The 20,860-nt window shown below is 37.0% G+C and overlaps 1 protein-coding gene across 10 annotated transcripts in view; it reads right to left on the reverse strand.

The window, feature by feature from the left end:
• The window catches only part of ppp6r3 (protein phosphatase 6, regulatory subunit 3), a 37,019-nt gene extending 18,724 nt beyond the window's left edge, over positions 1-18,295 (reverse strand). For 6 of the 10 annotated variants that reach the window (XM_059334619.1, XM_059334617.1, XM_059334621.1 and 3 more), the window contains exons 1-15: positions 18,080-18,295; positions 10,241-10,408; positions 9,894-10,127; positions 7,485-7,671; positions 7,190-7,327; positions 6,259-6,324; positions 5,914-6,035; positions 5,518-5,631; positions 4,356-4,482; positions 3,402-3,554; positions 2,345-2,494; positions 1,696-1,760; positions 1,407-1,522; positions 1,080-1,165; positions 523-609 (exon numbers count right to left, since the gene is read on the reverse strand). In XM_059334619.1, the coding sequence (XP_059190602.1) occupies positions 523-609; positions 1,080-1,165; positions 1,407-1,522; positions 1,696-1,760; positions 2,345-2,494; positions 3,402-3,554; positions 4,356-4,482; positions 5,518-5,631; positions 5,914-6,035; positions 6,259-6,324; positions 7,190-7,327; positions 7,485-7,671; positions 9,894-10,120 (1,638 nt within the window). In that variant the 5' untranslated portion in view covers positions 10,121-10,127; positions 10,241-10,408; positions 18,080-18,295. The remainder of the gene's footprint in view (positions 1-522; positions 610-1,079; positions 1,166-1,406; positions 1,523-1,695; positions 1,761-2,344; positions 2,495-3,401; positions 3,555-4,355; positions 4,483-5,517; positions 5,632-5,913; positions 6,036-6,258; positions 6,325-7,189; positions 7,328-7,484; positions 7,672-9,893; positions 10,128-10,240; positions 10,409-18,079) is intronic. The other 4 variants (XM_059334620.1, XM_059334618.1, XM_059334616.1 and 1 more) reach the window with 1 other exon arrangement.
• Positions 18,296-20,860: the final 2,565 nt, after the last annotated feature.

A 20,860-nucleotide genomic window follows, 5' to 3' on the forward strand; every position in this document is an offset into this window, starting at 1 on the left:
ACCACTTTGAGATAATTTTGTCCACATACAGGTCATGAAAAAAAATTATTAGACCACCCTTGTTTTCTTCATTTTCTTGTTCATGTCAATGTCTAGTACAACTAAAGGTACATTTGTTTGGACAAATATAATGATAACAACAAAAATAGCCATTTTCCATGGTTTTCCTGATAATAACCAAAATCATTATCAAGAAAACCATGCCAATGGCTAGATAACAGCTCTTATGAGCTATTTTTGTTATCATTATATTTGTCCAAACAAATGTACATTTAGTTGTAACAGGCATTAAAATCAATTGAAAAAACAAGGGTGGTCTAATAATTTTTTTCCATGACTGTACATTGCTGAGAGGATTTGCCTCTAATTAATTTCAATGTATATCCAAAGACAAGCTCATTATACCATTAGAGAGCGTCTGTCCAAGACGAATGAACATTTGTAGATCAGCTACATGGCTATGGGCCTGCTTTGTGTGTATGTTTGTATTGCTGTTTGTATGTGTGTGTGTTTAGGTCTTACTTGTTGTAAAGAGGAGTCCTGGTGAAACCCGCTGTCTTTAAAGTCCACCTCATCATCACTGGAAGAGTGAATGTGGTGCGTGTTCACCTAAAGAAAAAAACATTTGAATATGACCAGATGTACATTTTAAAACACATTTTATTTTATGTCTGCAAAGGGCTAAGAAAGTTCATTGAGGTGGATTATGCAGACTATCATCATCTTTGTCACAGCTGTAACGTTCCAATGAGCAATCTGGTGCAGTCGTATACCTTTCAAAAGACTTTATGATATGAATAAATTCAACGTTGAATGTCTTCTGTGAATATTAATCCATGAATCCTTGTTGAAAAGGAGTTGTTGCAATTAGCTGCAACCTACGGAGGCTAGGATTGATCCCACATGCACTGAGGTGTGTGTGTGTGTGTGTGTGTGTGTGTGTGTGTGTGTGTGTGTGTGTCTCCTTATGCTTCTGGCCAGAAGGATTCCTTAATAGGATAACATGGCATTCACCCATTCTAGTGCCATATAGATCGGTGTTGCACCCAAAATAATGAATAGTTCATGTGGTTACTCACCAGGTCAACAGTGTTTCTCTTGTTTGTGTCAGACAGCTGCCCAGAAATAAAGGCCTCCCATTTCTCTCTGTCCTCTGCTGGGAGCTCTGTGGAGCATGTGCATGAATACAAAGTTCAAATATCCTCCTTTTTCATACAACGTATAATTAACAAAACTGTTAAAAAAAAAAATGGTGGTCTCAAAATTAAAGTGATGTCCCAGGAAGGTTTCCACACAAACTATTACAAACAATAAAACTTCACACATAATACAGTGTTGGGTGGCGAAGATAAAGTTAATTTGCATTGCAGATGTGGACAGAGATATAGGCAGAGGCGAGAACTCACCAGATATGAGCTGTTGTATCTGTGGTCCATTAGGGCCTTTGTCACAGTTATGAACTATAGAGTTGGCTATTCTGGTGAGGTGCCCCATGTAGCCTCGTCGCCGACCACCTTCTGCCCTAAAACACACGAAAAACAACACATCAGTATAATCAGCAGGACATTTCATTATGAGTTTTAACAACTTGAAACCATGATCAGCAGCAATCAAAGTAAATACTCAATAATAATGCATTGTTACACCCTGAAAAAGTTTCATGTGGTGTTATTTGCAGCAGAGCAGAATACTCACTGTTCTTTCTCATTGGAGCTCCAGGCTTCTACAATTCTCTGTATAAACTGGCACTTTTGAAACAGCTGGTGGAGAAAAATTAAAAGAAATCAATTACAACCAATTCAGCATTACAGCTAAGTAGTGCACACTGCTGCTGTGTTTGCGCTGACGCGCACAAAAAACTGAATGTTAAGCTGGAACGCATTTTGCTTTGTGTTAGTACAGTGGAAACCGGTTATAGTAATCATGGTTACCGTGATCAACTGCATATATAGATCCAAAAGCTTGGGACAGCATTATACCTATACAAATGCTATTCAAATAATTTGCTTATAATAATCAAGTAGTCTGCTAACAGTGTTTTTTTTCAATCTTCTTTATACTTTGCCTCATGGTAATCCATCTGTGTTCCAGCCGGCTACTGGAGGCTGCTGGTTTTGGTTACAATTATCTGCTTACGGTCATCAATTTGACACTGGCAGAGGTCATCATAAATTGTTTCCACTATATATTTTTTTTTACCACTTTAAAGACAGCTTTAGTTTGGCAAAACGCAGCAACCACTGCAGTTCTGCAATAGGCCTCGCAAAAACAATTACATCACATAATACAGAGATATTCAAGAACTGATGCAAATATTTATTTTTCTCAAGTATTCGAAACTTACGTGTTTGATGAGGATGCTCTCCCTCGCATTTTCCTGCTCTGTGTCTGGCTGGATGTCATTGGGGGCGGGGGGCATAGCCAGGATCATGGCTGTGCAGATCTCCACTTGAATGTGGAGGAAGTTGTTCCAGATGTATTTGAAATACATGTCCTGTGGAGAACAAAACAAAACAAATGAAATACAAGTAGAGAGACATGAGTAAAGGGTTGCTTATTATAATACTGACATTTACTTTAACAGGCTACTAAAGATAAATTCAGGAAATATGACATGGTCGTGGACTATGAGAAGGTCTTCATTTAAATTAACATTTAACAACTGGCCAAGTAATCACAAGCCATTCACTTTGTTAAAGACCAAAGCCTGAATGATTACCGCCCAGTAGCACTCTCCCACCATCACAAAGTGCATTGAGCAGTGACTCAAAATCTTCATCACCTCATCCCTTCCTGACCCACTGCAGTTTGTTCAAAGGCCAAACAGATCTACAGACAATGCTATCACCCTAGCCCTCACCTGCCTGGACCAGATAAATATGCATGTGTAAATGCTGTTCATAGACTATGTTATTCAGCACCAGCATCTAATCACTAAGACTGGCTGTGCATGGGAACGCCGTTCTCGGTTTTCAGTGTTTGAGTGACCAGTTAGCTGAAAAATTACTTGGGTTTTTTTTTTTAATCCGGCCAACATTTTGAAAACAGTAAAGCAAATGGCAAACAAATATTTGTTTGAAGACATTTTTATATATTAGACTGACAAATTTACCTTATTTTGCTTCTACAGATATTTTGATCTTTCTCACTTTTTGTTTGCATAATTGATGGTAGGGATTCTCCAGTGACTCACAGCTGTGTTGAATCAGATAAAGTGTATTTTTTATGGGCCAAAAAGTTCAAATAAAAAGACAAATCATAAAACAGGGAATACTACTATTCAATGTATGAAGCGCTTACAACACAATACCTCATAAAACTTGCTAGCTTTTTTAAAGCTATTCAACTTTAACTTGTAATAGGGCAATGCAAAAAGCAGGGGAAATATATATATTACTCACTAGTATGACTCCCAGTGTGTTGAGGTTAATGAGTTCTGTGTTGATGCTATGTGTGTTGCTCTGCAACAGGCTGGCCACCAGTCTAACCACATGGAGCCTGGTGTTGCCCACAGGAGGGTCCAGCACCCCCCACGTTGTCTTCATCACATTCGCCTGTTGGTGGAGAACAAACACTGCTCAATACATACACCACTGAGTGGGATATATCCACCCTAATTACTGAACACTTACACATACTGACTGTCATCTTCAGAGGCTGTCTAAGTAAAATTGTAAACATACTAATTCAAACTAAACTAATCATTTTCATCCAGTCTCAACTGTTTTCAAGTAGTCCCATGCAGATTTTCCAACCTTGTAACAAAAATCTACAAGAAATCTGGCTATTCTAAAACCAGTGGTGGAATGTAACTAAGTACATTTACTCAAGTACTGTACTTAAGAGCAATTTTGAGATACTTCTACTTTACTTGAGTATTTCCACATTTATAACTTTATATATATATATACTTCTATTTCACTACATTTTAAGGGCAAATATTGTACTTCTTACTCCACTACATTTAATTGACAGCTTTAGTGACTATTCAGGTCGAGATTTAATATGAAAACATGATCCATTTAAAGTGATCACGCAGGTTTATAAATTAAATCACATGAAAGTATATTGAGAAAAAAATGAAATAATAATCTAATTATATATTTGGAACATATAAAACGATCTAAGTGTGCATTAGATGCATTCTGCACAACGAGTACTTTCACTTAAGTTACTTACGTTTTGATGCCGATACTTTTGTACTTTAACTTCAGTAAGTTTTAAATGCAGGACTTTTAATTGTAGTGGAGTCATTTCACTGTGTGGTATTAGCACTTTTACTCAAGTAAGGGACCTGAATACTTCTTCCACCAATGTCTAAAACAACTACATACAGTCGTCTGTGTGGTTTTAACCTTTGGAGGTTCCAGTAGCAGCTGGTGAAAGTCTTTGAGTCGGGGTCTCACAGCCTCCAGGATGCTGTGGTTCACTGAAAATGAAGGGTGGGACATCCCAGGGGGGCATTCCATATGACCCTCAAACCTACAACACAGAAAGACACAGCCTTATGAACCAGCTCACCAAGCGTTGTGCCTTTTTGTACTCTGCCTAAAGTAACAGGCATAGAAGATGATATTAAAGCTCCAAAACCCTGTTTCATAAGAAGATGAGATTTGTCTAAAATGTAAATAATAAATAAGAAGGGGTTAATCTGCTTCTTATTTGTGATTTACATTCAATTAAAAACTGAAAAAAGGTTGTAAAAATGTAACATTCAACCGGACAAACTTTTGTTTTTGTAAATATACACTCTGAATTCGGTCCATTGTTTGTATTAACATTTGAAACAGCGTTTCAATGTTTTTTAAAACAGGGTTGTATACACAGCGTTAACCTAAAACCCTTAACAATTAGTGGGAACATTTATGGTATTACTGGAGGTGGATAGACCCAGACAATCTAGGTTTTATTAGGTTTAAAAATGCATATACTCATTTATGGTGCACACCTATTTGTGAAAATGAAACTACAGTAGTACAATATCAAAACATTATAGTAGTGCTTTAAACCAAGAGATCCTTTCACCATTTACTGTAATATCTCAATTACTAATGTACACAAATCTCCATTTATAAATTAAGTAAAGACTTATTTATAATTTAATTTATTTCTTAAATTTAGTCTCAAATTATTTATTATTTTGAATTCCTCCAACAATCCACTATGCAACCCTTGTTTTCTCTAATATCTCGTTCATTTTAATGCATGGTACAACTAAAGGTACATTTGTTTGGACAAATATAATGATAACAAGCTGATACCTAGCCATTTTCCATGGTTTTCTTGATAATGATTTTGATTATCATCAAGAAAACCATGGAAAATGGCTAGATATCGGCTCTTCAATTAAACTCTTCTGTTCTCTTCTATTTTTGTTCTTATATTTGTCCAAACAAATGTACCTTTAGTTGTACTAGGCATTAAAATGAACAAGAATTTGAAGAAAACAATGGTCTAATATTTTTTTCTGTATATAACCATCAGTTAAACATGTGTGGCAGATGTAGCAGGACGTACGCTGGTCTCCTGGTCTCGAACAATGTGAGGAGGATCTGGATAACACTGACAATTGCAGATTCATTCTTCTCCTTGTCGAAGATATTTGAAAGCAGCTGCTCCACCGTCTCCTGCCTGGATAGGAGGACAGACATGAAGATGAAGGTAAAACAGGCTTTGAAGTGTCTTGTCAGGTTTGGAGGTCAGTCTCTTTCAGTAATTTACTAGGCAAAAATAACATTAGCCACTGTTAGAGTAATGTATTATACACACTGGTGAGCAAAAAAAGGCAAAATAACTGATGTAGATGAAAATCACTGCTACAGTAATTAGAACCGAAGGACTATTTGACAAAATGAAGAGAAAATGTTTGCATTACTGTGAGCAAGATCTCTTGTTAGATAAACATGTGCTTACTTTTCAAGTGTGGCCAGAAGAGGGTCGGGATCTGAGGAGCCCTGCACCTGGAACATCTGGTCTCTGCTCAGTCTGATGATCTCACACAGTGACTGGGATGCATTGGAGTGTCTCTGATTCAACAGTTGGATAAAATAAAAAGGCAAACAATTAATCTCTGGATTTGAGTCTAAATCACTTAAAACTTATCTTATTCAATCATCCAATTAAAGTCTTAATAATCCTGAACAATTCAGCTTAATGTAGACCAAAAAAGTATTGAAAATAGTTGTAAAAGGTTAAATAAAAACCAAACATTCATCAGCAGCCCCTTAAATATCCCGGTGACCAATGTGTGTAACTCACATCCTCATCTTGAGAAGGTTGTACCATGTCCACCAGTCTCTGAATCACCTTCTCCTCGTTCAGCCACTGAAACAAGACAGAACAGAGGCGGTTAGGACGGCACACAATATCAGGAGGATGACGAAGAAAACAAGACCTCGAATTTAATAAAAATCAAGTTGATTAATTGTGATTCAAATGAATACATTTTCCAGTTCATAACCACCTTCATGAAGCAAGTGGGAAGATTCTGTCACTTCCACATTTATTTACTGTGCCATCCCAACTGGAACTAGGTAGATGGGAACAAATTAAAGACTGTTTCTATAACCATGAAGTCTCTTTACCTGTCAATTTTATTTAGAAACACTTTAAGGGGGCTAGTTAGGAAATGCCTTCTACTTTTTTCTAAATAGCCATTATTGTTTTTCTAGTTTGAAAGTCAGAAGAAAAGACAATTGACACCTAAAACACCTATGCTAGATCACAATAAATGTCAATGTCACAAACCAGACATTGACAATCACTGCACTATGAACACTGTACAATATTTCTATAACTTAATTTATATGTGCAATATTCTCTGGACAATGGTCCATATCCAACTGCTGACTGTCTACATTGTATATGATTTTTATTTTATTTTTGTTTTTATTGTTAATACATTATTATTATTATTATTATTATTATTATTACTATTATTAATTTTTCTAATTGATTATATTATAAATTGTTAATACATTATTATATTTTTAACTTGTTTATTTGCTAATACCTTACTTATATTTCTAGTTTATACTGCTGTTTTTTGCTGCTGAAACTCGCAAATCGCAGAATTTATTTGTTGGCTTGCTTTTGTGAATAGTGACGGTCCAATTTAAACTGAGGGATAAGTAAATAGATATGAATTATAATTTCCGGGGACAGCTGAGAGTGATTTCCTACTACACACATTGAGAACGTCCTGTCGTAGCTGTTGTGGTTCGATGCAGGTGAGCATTCTGAGCAGCAGGTCCATGATGGCCGATGTCCCAATGTGTTTAATCATCAAGTCTACAAAGTCCTCCCGCTTCCGCAGAAACTCCACTATCTAAAAACACAGACAAAGAAACCATACACACCTTAATATTAAACAAACACATTCAGAGCATGTGATCTGATTAAAGGTGAGCACTGTGTTTTGTTATTGTTGCTGAAAAAACAATTCATCCTGTTCTCTGATACAACAAAACTTCCCGCCAACTTACCTGTTCAGGCTTGCGTCCTATAAGAATGGACAGGACCTTAGAGAAGAAACTGGCCAGGAGTGGGTTGAGAGGCGGCTCATTCTGGAGGAAGCCGTACAGTTTCATCAGCAGTTTTTCATCTTCTCCCAGTCTGTCATTGATCTGGCCCACATCTGATGTAAGCAGCTCACATGATATGTTGGGATACCTGTAAGAGAAGATAAGCTGCGTCTTAAATTTTTTGCAGTAAAATGGTGACAATGCTATGACCCAACATTTACACTGGATCAACCACATACAATGTCTGGTACATCATTAAGCACAAAATATCACAATGTAGACCCCAAATTCTTGAGCAACTTTATTGGTATATCAAGCAAAGAACAGATTTCACTTTCAAAACTTCTACAATTAGTGTCCTCGGTTCATAAATTCTTACTGGTTTTATGTTGTAAGACAATAGTAAACATGCTCCTGTCACAACTTTTTTGGAACGTATTGCCGATATTAAATTCAGTATGAGTGTATTTTCTGGTTGCCGGTCCAATTTTATTTTTTATTTTTTTAATTAACAAAATGATCGCACTCCATAATATCTCCACGTCTTCTCACGTAATAGAGAACGTCTTTTTCTCTGCAGAACATGTGTGATAGAGCGAGGGAGGATTAGTTATCGATTGCAGAGGCCATCGTTGTCCCAGACAGTTTCAACAACAACACTATTTCTAATTACCGCCTCACAGTTGTATGCATTTGCCAACCAGCCAAGTTGCAGTTTGCAGTCATTTATTGTTCATCCCCTTCCCTAGCTCAGACCCTTCAATACCTGCAATCTGCTTGTGACTGTTTATCATTGTGCTCTGCCTTTTATTACTGGCTTGGGAAATTGCACACATCATTGTACTTTGTATGCCACAGCTGAAATGCCGTCTTTGTACGTTCGCAGGCAGTCGCATTGGTTAGTTTTCATCTATAAATCTATTCTTGGGCTGCTTCCCTCATACCTGTGTGCATACATGTGTCGAAACAAAACTCAACATGGTCTACGCTCTCAAATCATTGTACAGATGCTGGCGCCAAGAGTGAGAATGGAGTTAGGTAAGAAAGCTTTTAGTTACGCCGCCCCTTTATCATGGAACAATTCGCAAAAGGACTTAAAACTGTCTGAACTGATCACAATCGGTGCATTCAAATTGATTCTAAAGGATAAAGAAATCGCTTCCCTTGGTCTGTGTGACTGCTCCTTATAAGTTGGCTACTGAGGCTCACTCTGTGTTTAACTGTAAACACTGATAACTGTGTTTAAATGTTGTAACTTGTCTCTGTGTTGTTGCTTTCTTGGCCAGGTCTCTCTTGGAAAAGATATTTTTTTAATCTCAATGAGACTTTTACCTGGTTAAATAAAGATACACACACACACACACACACACACACACACACACACACACACACACACACACACACACACACACACACACACACACACACACACACACACACACACACACACACACACACACACACACACACACACACACACACACACACACACACACACACACACACACACACACACACACACACACACACACACACACACACACACACACACACACACACACACACACACACACACACACACACACACACACACACACACACACACACACACACACACACACACACACACACACGGCGCGTAATGTCACCAAAATGCAGTTGAGTGTGATGTCATCTGGCAACTTTAATCGACTTTTGAATCATGAGGTGGCTTGAGATTCTCAGCCACAACAGGCAGGCACACAATGCAGTCTGCAGAGACTAGCATGCTGAGGTGAGGGACAGACAGTGCAATGTGGGTACGTATGCGTCACATGAAAGCAGTATTGCGGTAATACGGTTTCCAACACAGCCCTAAGGTAGTTTCACAAGACCATGTTCAAGCCATCAGAGCTTTACAATAGGCTGAAGAACCCTTTTTTGACTTGGACAGGTATCGTCATAGGTGTTTGCCAAATTGCAAATCTTCTATAAAGCAAGTTCAAAATACTCTTTTTGTTATTTGGCTTAAATTAACCTAAATCATCCTAAAATGCTGGTTATCAACTCAGTAAGTCAAGTTCCCAATCTAGTTGTGAACATGTTCATATTAAAGGGGTGGTGTTTGTTGTATATGACCAATCACAGGTCTATTATCTTTCACTGATGAAGAGAAAAATATTATTAGAAGTTAATCACATAATCCAGGCTTAGATGTTACACAATTGCAGTACTGCAAAATAGTCTTTGTGTGAATGAATTAAAAAAAAAAAGAAAAAACGTCAAAGTGGTTGTGCAGCGGTAGGATAATACTGATATGAAACCACAATGAAATGGCTTTGATATGCATACAGTCTGTGGGACTGTATTCTTTGAACCAGTTTCTCTTACTTGTATTTAACCTTCTCCTCAACATCAGTATTGGGTTCCTGTGTGATGAAGGTGACCAGGTCCTCCATGCACTGTGGTCTCAGCAGGAAGTCAACCAGTTTGTGGTTCTGGGCCTTGCACTCCTGCAGGACGTCATCCTCATCCATCACCTCTGTCAGCGTCACATCCTCTTTCTCTAACAGCGTGTCAATGTGGGATGTGGTGTGGAGGTCAAATTTCCAAAACATGTTGGCTCTAAAAAAAAATGGCACCATTAACATCTGTCATTAAAATCAAATTGAGGTCCTCCATCATAGTTTCACAATATCACAGAGGATTATAATGAATCACTTTGCACTTCTGCTTACCTGTATGTTAGAGTCCAGACAGCGGAGCTCAGGTTAAAAAGAGGTGTGTTCTAGTCTTTGGGAGTTGTGGCCCATTCCAGTCGAGCCGGATGGACAGACAGGCAGGCAGACAGCGGTGATGGACAGACTGACACACACGCACACATACAGCAGTTCAACAGCACACACCTGTGAGGCAAGAAACAGATGCAGACATGTGGTTAAAGGAATGTTCCACTGCTTTTAAAGTTGATATTATATACAGCTACGGGAAAAACAATTAGACCACCCTTGTTTTATCTAACTTCTTGTTCATTTTAATGCCTGGTACAATTAAAAGGTGCATTTGTTTGAGCTGATATCTAGCTATTTTACATGGTTTTCTTGATAATAACCAAAATCATTATCAAGAAAACCATGGAAAACTGGCTTGATATCAGCTCTTAAATTAAACTCTTATGAGCTATTTTTGTTGTTATCATTATATTTGTCCAAACAAATGTACCTTTAGTTGTCCAGGTATTAAAATGAATAAGAAATTGAAGAAAACGACGGTCTGATATTTTTTCCATGACAACATTTTAATTGTTACATATTATTACAAAAGGCACAAAATCTATGGCCTATCAGTTATGTATAATTTTATAACACAACAAATTTAACTTGTCTATAAAGTCTACTAAAAGTGGTTTAAAATAACCATACAGTACTTAAATTTTGATTTTGTATTCATTTGGAACTTCCATAGGCTACAATAAAAACAACTGCATCACATGAGAAAACACAAAAAAATAAAATTCTTCCAAAATGAAAGCACGAAGCTTCTCAAGAAAATTTCTTCAACAATCAAGTGTGACAGTTGTTAAGGTTTATAGGATGCCTCCTCCTGCTTTGCGTTTACAACTTCACTCCCATAAAACCATGCAAGAAAACAAGACTACGCAAGAGTTACGAGATTGTGTAAGATCAGAAGATCACGCGAGAATCACATCCATCTTCCTCTCTACACATTCATACATATCTAGCCACCCAGTGGGGAGCACTACCTTCAAAGTCTGATTCAGGCTGGTGTTATTCAAATTATCCCACTATTTCATCCTGTTGCTTAACTCAACCTCTCACTTCCTCACACACTCAACTCTCACTTTTCCCCTACCTGGTCACTGAGCCCACCATTTTTCTTTCCACACCTTTACAGTGGTCGATTCCACCATTTTGTGTTAAGCTGCCATCTTAACCCTTTTACCTCTCTTTGTAAATACACAAACACACAGCTTGCTCGTACGACACTTTGACATAGCATAACTAGTTAGTTCCTCTTGTTGTTGTATTTCAGTTGGTTCTGATTGCATGTTCATTTCTGTTAAAATATAATAAATATTGTTAAATTTTAGAAAGTGCTTCTGGTTATCTTTGCCTGACTATATATACTATATATTCATTACAAACTCTGCCACGTCAAGAGCTCTATTTAACTTGAATTTGTGGATATATTATTAGTGACATACAGGGAAATTGTAATTCCATTTCTATTCAGTTTACCATATGTTTTACCAGCAGTACCTGCAGGCAGTGAATCCAGATGTGACACACAGACGCTATAAAGACAACCTGACAATGAAAACAGTGTGCTTCAGGGGAGTGAAGACAGGATGAATGACTTGATACTGACTGATATCTGTTCATTATTCTTTCTTAACTTCACTTTGTATTGTGATGTTAGGAATATGATTCACTTTAAATTAGTTTCCATTAAGATATTATGCAGTGTATATAGGCCTAGTGACTGTTGTTGCTCTTAAAATAATATTTAGTTATATTTCAAATATAAAGCAATTCTAATTATGTATGAATTAATTAATTGGGGATGGGGGTTAATGATCGTTTTAAAAGCAATTATTCAGTAATGAAAAATAACTGCAGTATTGATAAAGAACTGGCTGATCAGAATTTGAATAAGATTAAGATAAAATCCTAACAACTTCCGAAAATACAAGTCCTGCACCTCTATGGAATCACACAATCATGACTAGAAGTAGAACACCTCAAAAAAATGCATTTTGTGGAGTATAGGACAGTTGTAATTTCATACACCTAGGAAAATAACAATAATTTGCATACTGCATTTCCACAGTAGTGCCGTAACAAAGCTCAGCAGTCATTATGCCTTAGGACATTTATACTGATTCGACAACAGCTTAATATTGGTGTTGCCTGTCTGTGAATTTATATTGCAATCAGGCATGGCTGAATGCAGTGGGAGGAGACAGTAGTGCCGTGTGCATAGATGGCGGAAGAACTGCACGTTTCTCGCTGTAGAGATTCAACATACTCAGGCAAAGTAGTTATGCATTTTGCTTAATATGATTAGATTACTGTTGGACTCAAGTGAAAGGCATGTTTTTGTTATTAAAAATAAGCTGGAGAATTTACAGAGCAGTAATTAGACGTCACGCGCAACATCACATATTTTCAGTCTTGTCGGCTCAGCTGGATCACATTGATCCTTTCTCAAACAATTTCATTTTGTCCCCCATTACACCTCTGGGACATTCAGATTAAAGGCGAAACGTCACAAGAGTAAAAATCGTGGTTTGATACAGCAGTCTGAAAGGGGCTTTGGCCTTCCAGTGTTGCTGAAGAGCACAATATGTAATGTTTTTAACTAGGGATGCACCAATCCAACTTTTTCAGTCCCAATGTCGATTACAATACTTGGGCTTTTGGTATTGGCCGATACTGAGAAATATCCAATACCAGTAATTAATAAGCTTTATGCCTGATTGTGTGGCAATGACTGGGACCATTCTTTTTTGTCATCAGTCTTGACTTTAACATTGCTTTTCTAACTTCTAAAACAAGGTACTTAGCAGTGCACTTCTAGCGTTTGCAGAATGCGTATCTGCCTGACCGCAGTGAGACCCTGCAGATCAAAGTAGTACATAAGAGTAGGCTATCTTTAATGTGGCCCATTACACATTCATGTACACAGTACACTGCTTAAGAAGGTGGCCAAATGCGGCTCAGACCACCTCTGAATGTGGTCTAAGCAAACAGATCTCAAATTCGTCCTCAATGCATCTAGAGCCGTTCACACCTGTACTTAGAGCTGTTCTTAGACCACCCAGGCCAGGACACACATGTAAATACAAAGTGTGAACGGGGTCATAAACGATCACTGAAAGCTACAATGTCAAGCAGACGTATAAGTTAGGGGGTGCCATAATGATTGCATAAAGAGAAAAGATATTCTCTGTTAACACACACAGGCAGCTTCCGTTCAGGTGCTGTCCAGTAACCAATACTGGTTGTACGGATGAAAACTGAGGGTCCACGTAGGTCTGGTGTTTCACAGCATATCCAACTATTGTTATTCCTAAATAAAAACAAAAAACAAACATACGATGAGCTGTTAGCTGCACTAAAAATGACCCTTTTATTGTATTTTAGCTATTAGATTTCTAAAAATGTGGCAAAAGAATTCTATGGTGCATTTTAATGTTGCCGGTTAACAGTTAATTATCAGTTTATGAAGGTCAGCTTTCGCTCAGAAAAAAAATGTCAAAATTAACCATGGAGATGAATGAGTCACAATGAGCTTGATGCAGCAACCTCTGCACCATCCAAGAATCACGGACAGACAGAATTTGACCCCATTCAGTTGACCGACTAACGTTAATTTTTACTTCCATCTCCATCCAACACACAGAATAAATTCACATGATGTCGATGTCTATCATCCATATGAGATAAAGATTCATGTAATTACATTCCCTGAAAGTATAAAAATGTTACCTGTGTCTCTTATCAATTGAAAAATCCCACAAAGTGTGAGAAATTAGTTTATTCTTTGATTTTGGGTTAAACTCAATTTCTAACTACTTGATGTGCTGAAAAAAAACATAATTTCTCACAATGAAATAATCAATAATTGTCAAGCAAACATCAAGCAAAATAAAATAAAATAAATAAATAAAAAATTAGTTAGTCAACATTTTAATGATGTTTGTATTATGCCACTTCCAGCTAACAACTACAGATGATGTTTTTTGGGATGATCCAGGACAGATGCAAAAAAAGTTTGTGTCAAGCCCTGTGTGATGCCATCAGCACCTAGCCTACTTTTTCGTTGGCCAAAACATGTCATAATGACAAATACAGTTCAGCCGGTTAAATTAAGTCACTGTTTTGTATGAAGTATTTAGTTTAAGTAATTCAAGTAACTAATGCAACTAATGACTATTTTGATAATCGGTTAAACTGTTGATTATTACTTTAATTCATCTTTAAATAAAATCGGAAGAGGAAAAAAGCTAATTTAAGATTAAAATTATTTCCAGCATTTCATTTTTAAAAAATCAAACATTTTGCTTCATCTATTAGGAGGTTCCTTTAAACATTTACAGTACCATTTAACACAATACATAATGCGTGAATGTAGTTGTCACTAAAAGAAATGGACATTGGGGATGCAGCCCCGCACTGAAAACAAGAAACGAAGGGAAACACACCAAATATATAATTGATAAGATATTGCTTCCGTTTCTTTTGTGAAAAAACAAAGGGTCACTTTTGACTGTCTAGTTAGTGTACTTGTATAATGCTGAGCATCATAACATAGATCCAACTGATTGATGATGAAATTTGTTACCAACTATTATTATAATATATTCAAATATTTATTATGGCATCTTTAAAAATTGTACATGTAAATAAATGTAATGTTGTAGGATAATTTTCTTTTTTTAAAGACAGCTCATTAGTCGACATCGATGACAAATTTAGCTGCCATTACTGCATATGTAGAGTATTTCAGCCTAAACCCTGCAAAGAAGAGGATTGGCTGAAAGATTGTGAAGAGGACCTTGTCTTGGACTTGTCCAAGTAAGATAATTAGCTTCTCAGCTAGCTAGGATCATTTATCTGTAGAGAGAGTTGTATTGGCTTTTAATCTCTTCCATAGAGGAAGTTAAAAACCCTGCTTCCATTAACTTTTCCAAAATAGAAACTAAATGACAATTGACTGACAAAGTAATATATAGTCTTGTTAGTTAGCACATGCTTAAAAGAACCTCCAACTAAATTCAAAAGCCCGATAGTTAAATAAGAACCATCTAGTATGTGTGCAATTAATTATACAATTAGTCGTCTAATCATTTCAACAATCGATTATTTGACTATCATAACTCATTAGTTGCAACCCTATTAGTCACTGCATCTTCCAAGATTATTGCAATCCTCAGGCTGATCCAAACTGACATACATAGTTGTAAACCGTTTAGAAACCTGCATTTGTAGAATTCAGACACATTCACTTTGCAAAGAAAACTTTGCAGGTCTCCCTACCTTAACTCTTTCAAACAAGTTGGTGAGAAGAGGAATATCTTATTACTGGCCAGCTACATGTAAACACATGTTTAGTATTAACCTGGTTATTACCCTGCAAGTAAACCTAGTGGAAAAAATATTTTGTATACACAGTATGTAAAAAACAAAACAGCGGTTAGCTGTGGATAGCATAAACATAATGAGGGGAAAGTGTGCATTGGTGTATAAGCCATATTCCAATTTATACTGAAGAAATAATTAGTTGACAGCTAGTGTGCTTAATAAACACAACAGATACTAGCCACTAATCTAATGCTACTTTAAGATTATAAGACTACAATATGGCTAGTCATTATCATACCAAGTACCTTTGTGTTGCTTTTGATATATATGTTTATTTCCATCTCAATTACCTGTTTTGCAAAAGTTTTGCAACTATAAAATGCATCCATAATCCTTCAAAGTATCACGATTATAAATGAACAAATACATTTTATTCCTGTACCGTAAATCCCTTGAATACAATAAAAGTAACATAATACGAAAAGGCCAAAAGCAAAAAAAATACCCCGGGCAACCCCGCAGAATATCTGCAAAAGAAACAGTACAGCTTTAACCCAGTGCCTGATGGGATGCAACAGTATACCAGCCCGTCACGGGACCAAAACAAAATCGACATATACATTAAGTAGCGACTTGCAGTTAATACATATCACAATTAACCTACGTAGTGTGCACGCAGGTAAACAACAAAAGACAACAGCGTTGTCCTTACTTAAATTAGCATAACTGTTATATCGTATACGCAGTTCATAGTTTTCAAACCAACAGACTGAACCGGTTGAAGACGCTGTTCGTGCAGAAAGCAGGACCAAACGCAAATCATGACATTTAGTTACACTATTTTCCAGCTACCCATCAATCGGAGACAGAGTCGGCGTTTCTAAACACTTAGGGTTGTCTGTAGCAGGGCCATGGTGGATTTTTAAGGCTTAAACATGACGGCCCTGTTATATACCGTTAACGTTAGTTAACCTAAAAGGGAGGTCAGAAAACCTTGATTTTCCGACTAAACATGGTTTGAAACGTAAGTCAAACCAAACCTAATCATCCAAGTTATTGACTGACAAACGTTATTTGTTGTCGGTATACTACGTTTGCAGTAACGTCAGTGAATTTACATACCAGGGCCCAACAGACTGCAGCTAACGCAACAGAGAAGCACCGGTGTTGTGTCCTTACTGGTTTCCGAACTAACTGGTGCCCGTACTCGTGTGTGTAGCTGTGTTTTGCCTCAGTTAGCAGATTCATCACATATTTAGTAAACATTTAACTGGCGATTTCCAGGTCGCATCTCCTATCTACTGTGGATAATACTGTTGTATAAGTGAACACTACATCACAGCCACCTATACATAAAAGGAAAGCATGAAAATATAACATTTGCCAGGTCGGTTAGAGCTGGATTCAAATTCACTAAAACAAAATTGAATTTATCATGAACCATCACTTCTACAGTCATGGAAAAAATGATTAGACCACCTTGTTTTCTTCCATACCTTCTTCATTTTAATGCCTGGTACAATTAAAGGTACATTTGTTTGGACAAATATAATAATAACAACAGAAACATCTCATAAGAGTTTAATTGAACAGCTGATATCTAGTCATTTTCCATGTTTTTACCGATTGTAACCAAAATCATTATCAATAAAACCATGTTAAATGTCTCTATATCAGCTCTTAAATCAAACTCTTATGAGCTAGTTTTGTTGTTATTATTATTATATTTGTCCAAACAAATGTACCATTAGTTGTACCAGGCATAAATGAAATGAAATAAAATGAACAAGATATGGAAGAAAACAAGGTGATCTAATCATTTTTTCCATGACTGTAGAAGTGATGGTTCATGATCGATTCAATGTTGTTGTAGTGAATTTGAATCCAGCTCTAACCGACCTTGCAAACATTATTTTCATGCTTTCCTTTTATGTATAGGTGGCTGTGATGTAGTGTTCACTTATACAACAGTATTATCCACAGTAGATAGGAGATGCGACCTGGAAATCGCCAGTTAAATGTTTACTAAATATGTAATGAATCTGCTAACGGAGGCAAAACACAGCTATACACACGAGTACGGGCACCAGTTAGTTCGGAAACCAGTAAGGGCACAACACCGGCTCAGGCAAACCGGCTAACGTCACTAGCTAACGTTAGCTATTGTTAGCTAACCTGGCCACCAAAACCAAGATCAAACTAACGTTAACTGTTAACGGTACGTTAACCGGGATCAGCGGGCTATGACACCAAAGCTTATTAGCTTGCAAGTTGGCCGACTAAATACCGCTATAGCTTCACGATACCAAATAACACTGATATGCAATGTTAACGTTAGCCTTGTTTTAGCTAGAGAGAGTCTGACAGCACAGTGTTAAGATGGCCAAGTCTGCTTCTTGCTAGCCGGCTATCTACAGACTGCTGCTAATCGTCTCTCCAACCAAGTGCAGGGTTAGCAAGTGTACCTACCGATAGACAACGGTAACGGTAAACGGTGAGTCTCCAGCATGCAGCTTTATCTTGCCATTAGCCCGAAGCCTCGACGAAACAAACACCGAGCAAACACGAAATTCCGGTTAGGAAAATAAAGCGTTTAAAACTGATTCTGACAGGCGCGAAAAGGTAGATCATCGGAGGGCACTTTTCAAGATGGCGGTTCCGTCAACTTCAGCGACCCCTTCCCTTCCCCCACCACAGCTACGGGGTTTGTCGCTCAAACTGTCAGAGCAAAGCGATTGGTTGTCAACACCGTCGCTCAGAACACGGCGTGAGATTTGATTGGTTACAGAATTTGCCACTTCCCTGCGTCATTTATTCGAGTTGCAAATATTAGACGGCCCGGAAGAGCGGAGTTTACGCTGCTGTATTGGCTTTATACGGTTGGTAAAACGTGTATGATCACTGAAATTGTTAAAGAGAAAAAATATGTTCCTCACATGAGTTATATAATCATATTTAGGCCTAATTCGTTTAATGCAAAACCTTAACCCCGCCCCGCTCGTTTGCTTGGTATTACAAATCGAACATATTCTCAGAGAATAAGCACGCCCTTGGCCCGCCGGGAACGCCCAATTCGCAGAAGGTTACTGATGGACTACCAGCATATCGTCACCCTGTTAAAATAATCGCCTAACTCATTTTTTCAAGTTTCGCAGGAAACACAAAAAACGTCACCAAAAGTGTAACATATGACATTTATTGATCATTTCACTCAAAAAAGATGTAACAAATGAGGGCTAATGGCATAGTAATAGCAATGTGTGTAAATTATGTAACTTAAGAGAAATAAATGACTTAGGCAATTTTTTGAACATGCCCTTGTGACTTAAGCAAGATATGGTAACACTTTATTTTGAAGGTGTCTACATAAGAGTCACACAAGCCTGTCAGAAACATGGCATGACAAGTATCATGAGCATTAATGTTACTTCAAAGTGTCATTCATGTTCATGACACATCCCATGTCATGTTTATGACACGCTCATGTCACTCTTGTGTAGACACCTTCAAAATAAGTCACATTTTATTTTTACTTAGGCATAAAAAAATTAAAGAGGTAAAATCACATGATCTGATCAATTTAGGATGTAGCCGATTTTACCATAGGTGGTCGGCATCATGAGGAGATGATTTAGGCTAAAAAAAACAATTTTGACAAAAAAATGACTTAGGCGATTATTAACAGTGTGACGATATCTTAAATTGGTTTGCACCCATTTGTACCATTGGCCTCATCTCAAAAGCAAACACAGCTGGGAGACCAACTAAACCGGACGGACAATACATCATCTCTTGTCCTGATGCCAACTCTAAATTTAAACTGATAGCTGAAATAGCACACTGCATTTTGACTATCATGTAACTCCTTGCAGTTTGCAATAGTTGTTCATGATATAAATGTTGTTTAAAAAAAAATTGGCATCACAATTAGTTTATTGTTGTTGGGAAAGTACAAGAATCCATACTATAAGTTATAGACACTGAACAAAAAAATGGTGGATTGGATGATTGCACTCTCCCATTGTAATAAAAGAAAAAACAAGACATATTGACAATTTTTACACTTTATTCACTACATTCAGAGACCTCAGTAGCATGTGGAAGATGCCGTGCAGCCACAACAGCTTGGCACCTCCTCCTCATGCTAGTCACCAACCTGGCCACATTTCTAGGTGCCAATCAGGTCACACACACCTTACAGCACTTAATGCTCAACATTAATTTGAGGTACTTGTACTTGACTTGAGTGTTTCTGTTTTATCTAACTCTTTTTAAAACTTCTACTCCACTACATTTATAGACAAATATTGTACGTTTTACTCCACTACATTTAGCTGACAGCTTTAGTTACTTTTCAGTACTAGGTTTAACATGAAATACATGATCAATTTATAGTGATTAGACATTTTTTTTAAATTAAACCTCATAACAATATATTAAGTAGTTTAAATGGGCCCTACCTTGAGAAAATGCAAACACTGCTTACATAAATGCATCAAAACAATAATCCAATAATATATTTAGAATATTAAACAATCTGATTGGGTTCATTCTGCATCATGAGTACTTTTACTTTTGAGACTTTAAGTAGGCTACATTTTGATGCTGATACTTTTGTACTTTTACTTCAGTAAGTTTTTAACGCAGGACTTTTACTTGTAGTGGAGTAATTTCACAGTGTGGTATTAGTACTTTTACTTTCGTAAGGGATCTGAATACTTCTTCCACCACTGGACATGTCTAAAACTCTGTGAAACATGGAAAAAAATCACAACCATGAGAAAGTAATTATTTGGACTTGAGGAGGAAAATTGTGTCAGGACTGAAATAGTTTTGTACACGTATATATCAGGTAAATATTTTAAACAAGAGGCACACACTATTATACCATTTATTTTACATTTTATAAAATCATTTTATATTTATATTTTACACATGGAATATAATGATATTTTTTTCAATAACTTTGGCAAAAGACAGAGGAAGTGGTTGTATTACTCTGGTGGAGTTGTGTTAAGAGGCCAGACAGAATACAAATAAATATTATGTATCATTAACATTATGATGTTAAACAAAAATAGGCAAGTAAATTTGAGATGCGTTCAGATGAAGTGTGTGTAGGCCTAGTTCAGGGGTCGGCAACCTTTATTACCAAACAGCCATTGTTGGCCAAATAAAGAGAAAAAAATTTGTAATGGAGCCGCAAACCTTATTAACAGGTTGCCTACCCCTGGTCTAGTTAGTGCATAA

Source organism: Centropristis striata, chromosome 6 (genome assembly GCF_030273125.1).
Source record: "Centropristis striata isolate RG_2023a ecotype Rhode Island chromosome 6, C.striata_1.0, whole genome shotgun sequence".
NCBI lineage: Eukaryota > Metazoa > Chordata > Actinopteri > Perciformes > Serranidae > Centropristis > Centropristis striata.